Source organism: Pseudophryne corroboree, chromosome 9 (genome assembly GCF_028390025.1).
Source record: "Pseudophryne corroboree isolate aPseCor3 chromosome 9, aPseCor3.hap2, whole genome shotgun sequence".
Classification (NCBI taxonomy): domain Eukaryota; kingdom Metazoa; phylum Chordata; class Amphibia; order Anura; family Myobatrachidae; genus Pseudophryne; species Pseudophryne corroboree.
Genome location: NC_086452.1, coordinates 453,654,134 through 453,667,713, shown reverse-complemented (window position 1 = coordinate 453,667,713; position 13,580 = coordinate 453,654,134). Strand labels below are relative to the sequence as shown.

The 13,580-nt window shown below is 47.5% G+C and overlaps 1 protein-coding gene across 5 annotated transcripts in view; it reads left to right on the top strand.

Annotated features, from left to right (window-relative positions):
• Window positions 1-13,580, top strand: part of PLXNA1 (plexin A1) — a 293,840-nt gene that overhangs the window by 262,436 nt on the left and 17,824 nt on the right. For all 5 annotated transcript variants that reach the window (XM_063941209.1, XM_063941212.1, XM_063941211.1 and 2 more), the window contains exon 23: window positions 3,924-3,990. In XM_063941209.1, coding sequence (XP_063797279.1) covers window positions 3,924-3,990 — 67 coding nt within the window. The remainder of the gene's footprint in view (window positions 1-3,923; window positions 3,991-13,580) is intronic.

Genomic DNA, 13,580 nt, shown 5'->3' with positions numbered 1-13,580 from the left:
TTTGGATCAATGTCCCAACAATCGTGTAGAAATCCTGTCTCTTTATAGAGAGCGGACAATAATCTACACGGCTACCTGCTGTGCCTGAGAGGGTACACTTCCAAGTCAGCGCTGTTTACGTTCATTGTCCTTTGAAACAAACAAGCTCGGATGATCGCCTTGGAAACCATTACAGGCATCTTCCATGTGCCGCGGTATCTCATGGCGATGAAAATAAACCCGGGAGGGCCATTTCCTCTAAACGTGGCGTTCCCCTTTAAAAATAAAATGCCGTTATAAGGGAATGATGCAGTGCCAGAGACATCGCCTTGCTTCCTCCGTTACGGAACGGCTGCGTGTCTCCGCATTGCTCATCAGCCAAGAGTCCCAGCAATGACGACCCATCACTTGTCCGAATCCGTATCCCCAGCTCGACGCTCCACGCATGCGAAGATGATTAAAAAGGTGTCTGAAAGAAATCAATCCCCACACAGAGCCGCCACTGAAAGAAGAATTAAACACAATCAAATCGATTTCCGAATGCAAAAAGCAGAGGTTCTACTAAAAAATACATTATCTTCATTAATTCAATATCTTCCCATCCTCTTTCTATTGATCACAGGCTTGGTGACATAAATTGCACTTCAAGGCTGTGTGACCGTCGGCTTCGGCTGTGAATGAAGCTCTTAATGCTTATTTATTGCTTTCTCTCTACCTATCTGTGTCGGCTCCTTCCAGTGCAGTAGCTGCTCAGGGATATTACACAGTACTGTGTGACCGCACGTGTTCCTCTGAATACCTCTGCATGTACGCGGCGGCGACTACCAGTAGGAATAATACATATCGCTGTATGCAAGTATTATATGTAGGCTTTATTTTAAATGTGTGTGCAGTGTTTTAGTGTTGACAGAGTTTTTTTGTTGGTGTCAAGGTAACACATTAGCTGTTGGCTCTTAGTAGGTCTTCACAGTGACTCCCAGTGTCAGAGCAGCGATTGGCCGTCAGCATGTCCTGTGACTTTAGCCGCGTACACACGCAAGAATGAAATTGGTTTTCAGTCCAGTTTTATTGAATTGGTCACATACTGGTGCAGTACAACCGGGAACCCAACAACGATTGATCATTTGAAAAAGCTTTTGGAAGACTGAAATCTCTCTATGTAGACTCACCAACGTTCATCTTCTCCCAGTGGCTGGTTCCTTTGTGAGTGTGCACAGTCTGATGACACCGGTTGCACAAAAATCTGTTGACTAATTGTTTTTTTCAACCCTGTTGAGACCCATTCTCTTCTCTTCCACCAACTGTACATAATCCTGGATATCTATATTTCAGGATAAACCCTCCTTTTGGAGCTTTTCGGTGTCATCTAGAGCTTACTGAACTGAATACACGACTCTTAAGAGCTAATTACAGCTCTGCACCGTGTAATCGGGAGCAGCTCCTCCTGATCTCTGCCTGGCCAGCCAGTACCCCTGCCAGCCTTATATCTGGGCACGGCTACACCGTCTGACTTATGTTACAGAGGTAAAACAGATCTGAACATTGGCGTGACCTGAAACAATGATTTGGGTCAGATATATTAATGATCTCATCATTAACGTACATCATCTCCTAATCACCTGCGGTAAGGTTGGCCGGTATTCTTCATCCAGCTCTTGCCAGGACAGCTCTGCGATACCCAACTGTCCAGGGAGCGTCATCATCCGATATCTGCTGCAGACACTCATATTATATATGGGGATCCTATAGTGATGCGGTAAAGCCTCACAAAACTGCAATTGTCTGAATTTGGTACATCTCACCCTAAGAGAGATTTGTGGGCCGGTTGTGTATCTTTTGTGAATAGTCAGACAGCAGCTTATCGCTACATTAAACGTTACTTATCTGGATTGCACCAGTGCTTCTCCATCAGCATATATATATATATATATATATATATATATATATATATATATACGTACTATCACTCCACCAAACTGGAGACAATTTGCCAAGAAAACACGATAGTACTAAACATTCCGCTATATTTCTGTGTCCAGCGCGTCTCCCCGCACAGTATATTTCCCACTGCCAGGCTGTCCTGTTTCATGGAAAGTAAACGTTTGGAATTGTACAATGTATGGCTCTGTTTGACATTGTCCTGATCCTGGAAGGCGTCACATGCGTCAGGATAGGTCCTACAGGGTGACTTCTGTGTGTCCTCTCTTGTGTCACCGCTCCGAGTAGCAGGGCACATCTGTCTCGCTGGGTCTCCGATCAATTCGGTTCCTCCTTATCCGTTCAGCAGTCCTGAGAGGAGTAAGATCCTGGTGTTCCTGCTTTTCCACAGCTCTTCCCATCTGTTCCTCATCTTCTCGTCCTGGCCCATGTGTTACCAGTTCCCTGGCAGTAGTATTGAGGTATATTCTGTCTGCGTCCAGGTCATATACTGCAAAGGAGCCATCTCCGGCCGTTGCGTCTGCTGTCGCTGGGGGCAGAGGTATCGCCAGCTGCTGCGGTTTCTGTAGCTGACAAAACCTAGCACCGGATTTCATTCAGTTTGTTTGGACTTTGGGCCTGATTTGATGCAGCTGCCGTAAGAAGATGTAGAATGCCGCAGCAGACGTCTTGTGTAAGTAGAGGGGACATAAATGGTAGGCCGGGAACTACACGCCCCAGATATGTAATTCGTGGCACGAAACTTGCGCCCATTCCAGTGGGTGTGATGCCGCAGAAAGCATTTCACCGGTTTGGGTGGGACTGCATGACGCGTTTCGCAACATCAAGCCCCACCCATCTCCAGGGTAGGTATGAAGTGGGCCAGTATTTTTTGCTAGGCCTGGTCTCTACTTTTCGCTTTACTTCCTGTTATTTCTTCTGGTTGGGCCAACGCTGAGGACACTTTGCAGTATATTTCTCGTAAATTCCAGTTGAAATGCGTCGTAGCCTTTGATACCAAGATTACTCAAAGACTATGGGGCTTAACATATATATGATCAAATAGTCTTTAGTCCATTAGCAGACAACGGTGTTGCCATGTTTGACAGAGGGTTCTGTGTGATGCTTAACCAGTTCAGCGCCGCCTCTCCCCCAGGAGCAAAAGGATTAAGCTATGTGATGTGCGTCTCCCCGAGCCGATACCATTTAATGGCGCATGAATGCATCTCATTATAGCGTTTCCTGGCTGGTTAAAGTGATCTCCTCTTTGATGTCTGCTTTCTTCATTGCTATTACAAAACTATAGGCTGCAGTTTGTAGGCTCCCCGGGGCGGACTCAGGCTGAGAGAAGAAGGAAGGTAATTTATATTGAGATCAATGAAAAGCTGTTCTCTGCCTCTGGGTGGCTTTGTTGATTATTATAAATCCCACGTCTGTGCGATGCCAGAGCCGAAAGTATCACCAACCGGCTCGGGATTCAACCCGGATCTCCACCTCCAATACACCATCCGGGCAACATGGACCACCAGTTATCATTCCATCTTCAGTAGCAGTCCAGAAAGGCTATGCCGATTCTGTGGGTCACGCTCCTGTCTGGGGAAAACCATTGTCTTGTGTTATTTGTACAGGAAAACGCATCCTAATGTAAACCTGTATTTCTCTGCATATTTGACAGATACTTTTCCCTCAGCCCTCAGTAAATTACTGCATCTGACAAACACACACCAGGCAGCCATTTTGTGCGCCACACCCATATACATGAAATGCAGCCTGTCCAAGGGGCACTTTGTGGACTGAACCAATACGTCTGTGGATGTAGCTTGTCTATTTACTAAGAATCAGTCAATGACTTTGGGGTAAACTAAGTGATAAGCTGCATGCTGTTGCATATTGGTTCAGTTTGCAAAATGGCTTCCTCAGCAATGACTGTGGTGCCTCCATATTGTTCATAAAATAAGTATTGTTTATGTATAACCCCCCCCCTTCTAGTGTTCCTGAATCAATTTTTTTCTCCTCTCATATTTCAGAACGGAGTCTGTGGCTGAGAAGATGCTTACAAATTGGTTCACGTTTCTTCTGTACAAGTTCTTAAAGGTAAATGCTTCTATAGTATTTATTTATAATTGCAATTGTCTGGGGATCTGAGGAGGCAGCTGCATCATTTGTATATGAGGGACGTCCACTATAAAATAGATCCTCTGCAGTAGGATTATCTTATTTAGAATTTTGCAGCCAACAAATGATGATTCTTGTAAATTATTCTCTTAATTTAGCCGTTCCCCCCAATCCAAAATGCCAGGTCCTGAGGCAGCGGATTCAGTATAGCCACATTTCTGGTTACTGGGAAGCCACTAAATGTAAAATGATACCAGAGTGTAGCCCTTATATTACCGTGTCCTATATGACTGATAAAGGTACCAGTACAAAGGAAATCTGCAGAGCGAATATTCCATAACATGTTATAGATGATCTCAAATAGATACTTGTTGTGCAGTCTCCTCCGTAGATTAAGCTGTGAATGTAATGACATTTTCTATTTATATGGATCTTTTTTTTGCTGTGTTTTAATTATTCTGTCTATAAAAGACACTGACAGTAGAAATTCACTTTAGGTTAAAACTTGGTGTTCTACAGAACCGCAGCACACAGCAGAGGTGTGATTGGCTGGACCAGTTTTCATAATGGGAATCCTTCCTAGTGAGTGGGATAGGCTGCAGCAGTCACACATTGGTCCAGTCAACAAAATGGCCGCCTGTACCGTGCAGGCGCCAGGTGTAATAGCGCCACCTGCTATCGTGTATTTCTCTGACGTCCTAGTGGATGCTGGGACTCCGTAAGGACCATGGGGATATAGCGGCTCCGCAGGAGACAGGGCACAAAATAAAAGCTTAAGGATCAGGTGGTGTGCACTGGCTCCTCCCCCTATGACCCTCCTCCAAGCCTCAGTTAGATTTTTGTGCCCGGCCGAGAAGGGTGCAATCTAGGTGGCTCTCCTGAGCTGCTTAGAATAAAAGTTTAGTTAGGTTTTTTTATTTTCAGTGAGTCCTGCTGGCAACAGGCTCACTGCATCGTGGGACTAAGGGGAGAAGAAACGGACTCACCTGAGTGCAGAGTGGATCGGGTTTCTTAGGCTACTGGACACTAGCTCCAGAGGGACGATCACAGGTTCAGCCTGGATGGGTCACCGGAGCCGCGCCGCCGTCCCCCTTACAGAGCCAGAAGAGACGAAGAGGTCCGGTGAAATCGGCGGCAGAAGACATCCTGTCTTCAGACTAAGGTAGCGCACAGCACCGCAGCTGTGCGCCATTGCTCTCAGCACACTTCACACTCCGGTCACTGAGGGTGCAGGGCGCTGGGGGGGGAGCGCCCTGAGACGCAATATAACAGAATACCTTAGGTGGCAAAACAGAATACATCACATATAGCTCCTGGGCTATATGGATGTATTTTAATCCCCTGCCATTTTACACAAAAAAGCGGGAGATAAGGACGTCGTGAAGGGGCGGAGCCTATCTCCTCAGCACACAAGCGCCATTTTCCCTCACAGCTCCGCTGGAAGGACGGCTCCCTGACTCTCCCCTGCAGTCCTGCTTCAGAATCAGGGTAAAAAAGAGAAGGGGGGGCATTGTTGGCAGCAAATAACAATAATTAACAGCAGCTATAAGGAATAACACTTATATAAGGTTATCCCTGTATATATATATATAGCGCTGGGTGTGTGCTGGCAGACTCTCCCTCTGTCTCTCCAAAGGGCTAAGTGGGGTCCTGTCCTCTATCAGAGCATTCCCGGTGTGTGTGTGCTGTGTGTCGGTACGCGTGTGTCGACATGTATGAGGAGGAAAATTATGTGGAGGCGGAGCAGTTGCCTGCGTTGGTGATGTCACCCCCTAGGGAGTCGACACCTGACTGGATGATTGTATTTAAACAATTAAGTGATAATGTCAGCAATTTGCAAAAAACTGTTGACGACATGAGACAGCCGGCAAATCAGTTAGTGCCTGTCCAGGCGTCTCAGACACCGTCAGGGGCGCTAAAACGCCCGTTACCTCAGTGGGTCGACACAGACCCTGACACAGATACTGAGTCTAGTGTCGACGGTGACGAGACAAACGTAATGTCCAGTAGGGCCACACGTTACATGATCACGGCAATGAAAGAGGCATTGAACCTTTCTGACACTACAAGTACCACAAAGAAGGGTATTATGTGGGGTGAGAAAAAACTACCAATATTTTTTCCTGAGTCAGAGGAAATAAATGAGGTGTGTGAAAAAGCGTGGGTTTCTCCCGATAAAAAACAGCTAATTTCTAAAAAATTATTAGCATTATATCCTTTCCCGCCAGAGGTTAGGGCGCGTTGGGAAACACCCCCTAGGGTAGATAAGGCGCTCACACGTTTATCTAAACAAGTAGCGTTACCGTCTCCTGATACGGCTACCCTCAAAGAACCAGCTGATAGAAGGCTGGAAAATATCCTAAAAAGTATATACACACATACTGGTGTTATACTGCGACCAGCAATCGCCTCAGCCTGGATGTGCAGTGCTGGAGTCGCATGGTCGGATTCCCTGACTGAGAATATTGATACCCTGGATAGGGACAATATTTTGTTAACTATAGAACATTTAAAGGATGCATTATTATATATGCGTGATGCACAGAGGGATATTTGCACCCTGGCATCAAGAGTAAGTGCTATGTCCATCTCTGCCAGAAGAGCGTTGTGGACGCGACAGTGGTCAGGGGATGCGGATTCCAAACGGCACATGGAAGTATTGCCGTATAAAGGGGAGGAGTTATTTGGGGCTGGTCTATCGGACCTGGTGGCCACGGCAACGGCTGGAAAATCCACCTTTTTACCCCAGGTCACTCCACATCAGCAGAAAAAGACACCGTCTTTTCAATCTCAGTCCTTTCGTTCCCATAAGTACAAGCGAGCAAAAGGCCACTCCTTTCTGCCCCGGGGCAGAGGAAGAGGAAAAAGACTGCACCATGCAGCCGCTTCCCAAGAGCAGAAGCCCTCCCCTGCTTCTGCCAAGTCTTCAGCATGACGCTGGGGCTTTACAAGCAGACTCAGATATGGTGGGGGCCCGTCTCAAAAATTTCAACGCGCAGTGGGCTCACTCGCAAGTGGATCCCTGGATTCTACAGGTAGTATCGCAGGGGTACAAACTGGAATTCGAGGCGTTTCCCCCTCATCGTTTCCTGAAGTCTGCTTTACCAAAGTCTCCCTCCGACAGGGAGGCAGTTCTAGAAGCCATTCACAAGCTGTATTCCCAGCAGGTGATAATCAAGGTACCCCTCCTGCAACAAGGAAAGGGGTATTATTCCACGCTGTTTGTGGTACCGAAGCCGGACGGCTCGGTGAGACCAATTTTAAATCTGAAATCCTTGAACACTTACATAAAAAGGTTCAAATTCAAGATGGAGTCACTCAGAGCAGTGATAGCGAACCTGGAAGAAGGGGACTATATGGTGTCTCTGGACATCAAAGATGCTTATCTCCACGTCCCGATATACCCTTCTCACCAAGGGTACCTCAGGTTTGTAGTACTAAACTGTCATTATCAGTTTCAGACGCTGCCGTTTGGATTGTCCACGGCACCTCGGGTCTTTACCAAGGTAATGGCCGAAATGATGATTCTTCTACGAAGAAAAGGCATTTCAATTATCCCTTACTTGGACGATCTCCTGATAAGGGCAAGATCCAGGGAACAGTTAGAAGTCGGAGTAGCACTATCTCAGGTAGTGTTACGTCAGCACGGGTGGATTCTAAATATTCCAAAATCGCAGCTGATTCCAACGACACGTCTACTGTTCCTAGGAATGATTCTGGACACAGTCCAGAAGAAGGTGTTTCTCCCGGAGGAGAAGGCCAGGGAGTTATCCGAGCTAGTCAGGAACCTCCTAAAACCAGGACAGGTCTCAGTGCATCAGTGCACAAGGGTCCTGGGGAAAATGGTGGCTTCTTACGAAGCGATTCCATTCGGAAGATTCCATGCAAGAACATTTCAGTGGGATCTACTGGACAAATGGTCCGGATCGCATCTGCAGATGCATCAGCGGATAACCCTGTCGCCAAGGACAAGGGTGTCTCTCCTGTGGTGGCTGCAGAGTGCTCATCTACTAGAGGGCCGCAGATTTGGCATTCAGGATTGGATCCTGGTAACCACGGATGCCAGCCTGAGAGGCTGGGGAGCAGTCACACAGGGAAGGAATTTCCAGGGCCTGTGGTCAAGCTTGGAAACGTCTCTTCATATAAACATTCTGGAACTAAGGGCCATTTACAATGCCCTAAGTCAAGCAAAACCTCTGCTTCAGGGTCAGGCGGTGTTGATCCAATCGGACAACATCACGTCAGTCGCCCACGTAAACAGACAGGGCGGCACGAGAAGCAGGAGGGCAATGGCAGAAGCTGCAAGGATTCTTCGCTGGGCGGAAAATCATGTGATAGCACTGTCAGCAGTATTCATTCCGGGAGTGGACAACTGGGAAGCAGACTTCCTCAGCAGACACGACCTTCACCCGGGAGAGTGGGGACTTCACCCAGAAGTCTTCCACCTGATTGTAAACCGTTGGGAAAAACCAAAGGTGGACATGATGGCGTCACGTCTAAACAAAAAACTGGACAGAGATTGCGCCAGGTCAAGGGACCCTCAGGCAATAGCAGTGGACGCTCTGGTAACGCCGTGGGTGTACCAGTCAGTGTATGTGTTCCCTCCTCTGCCTCTCATACCAAAAGTACTGAGAATCATAAGAAGGAGAGGAGTAAGAACTATACTCGTGGTTCCGGATTGGCCAAGACGGACTTGGTACCCGGAACTTCAAGAGATGCTCACGGACGAACCGTGGCCTCTACCTCTAAGAAAGGACCTGCTATTGCAGGGGCCTTGTCTGTTCCAAGACTTACCGCGGCTGCGTTTGACGGCATGGCGGTTGAACGCCGGATCCTGAGGGAAAAAGGCATTCCAGAAGAAGTCATCCCTACTCTGGTCAAAGCCAGGAAGGACGTAACCGCAAAACATTATCACCGCATTTGGCGTAAATATGTTGCGTGGTGTGAGGCCAAGAAGGCCCCTACAGAGGAATTTCAACTGGGTCGTTTCCTTCATTTCCTGCAAACAGGACTGTCTGTGGGCCTAAAATTAGGGTCCATTAAGGTTCAAATTTCGGCCCTGTCGATTTTCTTCCAGAAAGAACTGGCTTCAGTACCTGAAGTTCAGACATTTGTAAAAGGGGTGCTGCACATACAGCCTCCTTTTGTGCCTCCAGTGGCACCTTGGGATCTCAATGTGGTGTTGAGTTTTCTAAAGTCACATTGGTTTGAACCACTTTCCACGGTGGACTTAAAATATCTCACATGGAAGGTGTCGATGCTGTTAGCCTTGGCTTCAGCCAGGCGTGTGTCAGAATTGGCGGCTTTATCATATAAAAGCCCTTACTTGATATTTCATTCTGACAGGGCGGAATTGAGGACTCGTCCTCAATTTCTACCTAAGGTGGTTTCTGCATTTCACATGAACCAACCTATTGTGGTACCTGCGGCTACCAGGGACTTAGAGGACTCTAAGTTGCTTGACGTTGTCAGGGCCTTGAAAATATATGTTTCCAGGACGGCTGGAGTCAGAAAATCTGACTCGCTGTTTATCCTGTATGCACCCAACAAGCTGGGTGCTCCTGCTTCTAAGCAGACGATTGCTCGTTGGATTTGTAGTACAATTCAGCTTGCACATTCTGTGGCAGGATTGCCACAGCCAAAATCAGTAAAAGCCCATTCCGCAAGGGAGGTGGGCTCATCTTGGGCGGCTGCCCGAGGGGTCTCGGCTTTACAACTTTGCCGAGCAGCTACTTGGTCAGGGGCAAACACGTTTGCTAAATTCTACAAATTTGATACCCTGGCTGAGGAGGACCTGGAGTTCTCTCATTCGGTGCTGCAGAGTCATCCGCACTCTCCCGCCCGTTTGGGAGCTTTGGTATAATCCCCATGGTCCTTACGGAGTCCCAGCATCCACTAGGACGTCAGAGAAAATAAGATTTTACTTACCGATAAATCTATTTCTCGTAGTCCGTAGTGGATGCTGGGCGCCCATCCCTAGTGCGGATTGTCTGCAATACTTGTATATAGTTATTGTTACAAAAATTCGGGTTATTATTGTTGTGAGCCATCTTTTCAGAGGCTCCTTTGCGTTTATCATACTGTTAACTGGGTTCAGATCACAAGTTGTACGGTGTGATTGGTGTGGCTGGTATGAGTCTTACCCGGGATTCAATATCCTTCCTTATTATGTACGCTCGTCCGGGCACAGTATCCTAACTGAGGCTTGGAGGAGGGTCATAGGGGGAGGAGCCAGTGCACACCACCTGATCCTTAAGCTTTTATTTTGTGCCCTGTCTCCTGCGGAGCCGCTATATCCCCATGGTCCTTACGGAGTCCCAGCATCCACTACGGACTACGAGAAATAGATTTATCGGTAAGTAAAATCTTATTTACAGTAGGGGGTGCTGTGTTAGCCAAATTGGATAATACCATGGCTCATTTTTCATTCCCAGATACCCGGGATTGAGTTGCTCAATGTCAATATAATTTTGTAGTTTTTCTAAAATAAAATGACTGTGCACAGTCACTTGACTCGCCCTCCCCCAGATTGAAGAACAGCACTCAGTCTCCAGCAACCAGACTGCAGAGTGCAGGCAGGGCCAGCCCAGGGCACAGGCACTCCCTTTCAAGCAGCAGCAGTGTAGCGACTCCCGCCCCTCCCGAGTCCAACTCCCACCATGGTCCTCCTCGCAAGTCACAGGTACTCACAACAGCCACTAGCCTGCCCGCAGGCGCCACTCAGAAAGTGAGAGACTGTGTGTCACTCCCTATCGGCACGCCTCCGCTTAGTGCGCCGACTGCCCCCCCCACCAGCAGACTCTGCACACGGGGCAGGCTGGCATGGGGCTGCGCAGCATGACCTCTGACATCACGCGCAGCCGTAGGAGATTCGCGGGTAGGGTCTGAGCTGAGTAGTAGTGCTTCCCTGGTTACGGTCACTTGCTGAAGGAACACTGTTGGGGGCACCTATAGGTCACTGAGCATGGGCCTGCACCACATTAAAGGCCTGGTTCCTATATTGCCCACGGCACTCTGACCATGTGACGATGCAATGTAAGGATGGCATGAACACAGTCGCTGACCTCGGAGGATGGTGACTCCCTTCACTGCCCATAATATGCGCATCACAGCGATTCCTGCAGTGAAGATAAATTATAACGGATGGAAACCATTGGCCAGGAGCATTATCACTTTTTTTATGTTCTAAAGTACAGATGGTAATTCCTATCTAGCAAATAAAATGCCACTTTCTATAGTGTTGTATATATCGTGGGTGGTTTACACCATATGGGAGGAATAAATATTAAGACACGAAAACAATCAAAATAAAATCAACTTCTGTTAAAAAAAATAAATAACAAATGACATATCGGTGAAGAAAGTCTTCTGCCGTTCTCCTGGCAGGTCCGCGGTGTAAAGCCTCCGGCCGTGCTTGATCTTTTCCACGCTGTCTGGCTGCTGCTTATCACAGGAAATGTTCCATTCCCTTTGCTTACCCGCTCTGACAGCCTGACCTGAACTCCGTGCCTTATATCTGACATATTACCCCTCCCCCCCTTCTAGTACTTTTCTTCTTACGAAATACACTGCCCTCCTGATGGTTGGAAATTCAAGTTTTACCATTAAGTGTTTTAAACCACTCACCTCTTAGTAAAGGCTGAAAGTGCCCATTTAATCCGCAGTAAGCTGGTAAAAGCTCTACATACTCCGTGGACACGCTTCATATGAACACCTACCTGCTCATTATGTGCTCTTAATATAACACTACCGCAGCTCAGCGTACCCCTCCAGTTGTACAGCTGGGCAATGAATGGAGATTCCAGCCGGGATCCTAACACTCCTTCATCGAAAAGTGCTGACTTCACATATTTACCGGCTCCGCAATGTTTTAACTGTGGCTGTGCTGCTAAATGAGCACTATACAACACCACCGGTAATTGCAGATCCTTTTCTGTGTCCTTACCACTTGGCTCTCTGTGCCTAGGCTGATAAGTGACTGAAGTGACTGGTGTTTTAGTAGCTGATCAGGGATAATCAGACGTGATTTATAACGAGGAGCACTGGGCAAGTGGTGTAATAAGTTAGCAGGTAGATAATCTGCACTTTAGCCAGATCAGAGGGGGGCTACAGATCTGTCCTTTGTTACTGTTGCTTCAGTAGCGACAAACCGCTCCTTCCGGCGTGCCAGCTCATCTTGGCCGCGGCGATCATCTTTCTCCCTCGAAATGTACATTTTATTTCCATTAATAAAACGGGAGCAACAAAACTACATAGCGCACGGGAAATTGGTAAGTGAGGACACATCTACAACTATATCACACGTAGCCCGCCCCAGCACTGGCCTATAACAGTACGGTCATCCTCCTGTAAGTGCACTGAGCGTTGCACACGATTTTCCAAGCACCGTAAAACTCAGATTTTGCTAGAGGATGATACTGCATGTGGCATTGACAGCCATCTGTTTAAAGGTCGCATGGTGGTGACAAGTCAGTGTTGCTGGCTTAAGACTAAATGTCACTGCTGGCTCTCACACCAGCTACCTGCTGTGAGTACTCCTGCCAGAATCGTTGGCCACCTTTTAGCTTTTTGTACAGTTTTGCGCCTACCCCCAGGAGTTGTGAATTCCCAGATCCTATTACCCGCAGCTGTGAGGCATTTGCAGGTATCGACCACCCTCTCTGTAACGACATTTCAATCTCTTTCATCTTCATTGCGCACACAAAATAGTTTAAACTTATTGCCAAGAGCTATCGGTTGCTGGCGGAGAGGTGCATTCCGGGAAAAACGAAATGATTTCATCATCATGAAGTATAATCTTCCGACTGTTCTGGGCAGTAGAGAATGTCGGTTATGTACACAAGGATTGCAATTTAACGACTTTCTGCAATCGGCAATAAAATATGTAACTTGCGGAAGATGCATATAAATATCCGTAGCCTCCGTATCTTAGGGCATGGGCAGTTATTTATCAGAAGCTTAATGAGACATTCCCGCAATGTGAGGAAGAGAGACGGGGGGAACGTACTCTGAAGTTGAAAAACGCACAGTATTAGTTGCTTGATGAGCTAAATCTTGTCAATACCGTTCTTCCCACATTTGCAGCCTCCTGCTTGAACACGAGTCTCGGCGGCTTCTGTTCGCTCGGCTTATAAACGATGAAGGAGAGACTTTAAAGTTGTCGTTTGCAGCTACTAGAACGTGCAGAACAAGAGAGCAGAGACCACCGGGGTCCTCTGCAAAAATGGTGTCTTGCAGAAGACTTCAAACTTGGTACCCCTTATACCAAGCCTGGCCAACCTGTGTCTCTCCAGATGTTGTGAAACTACACATCCCAGCATGCCCTGCCACGGTTTTAGCATTCCTTAATAGCAATACTGTGGCAAAGCATGATGGGACTTGTAGTTTTACAACAGCTGGAGGGCCACAGGTTGGCCAGGCCTGCCTTATACGGTCCCTGGACACCTCAATGTACCCAATGCAGAACGCATTTTCCACTAGCCCCCCGGAACTGGCTGCAGAGCCAGGGAACTGATCACTTACCGCGTTGTGTTGCCAGGAATGACGAGTCCCCGTAGGTTGTTAATCCG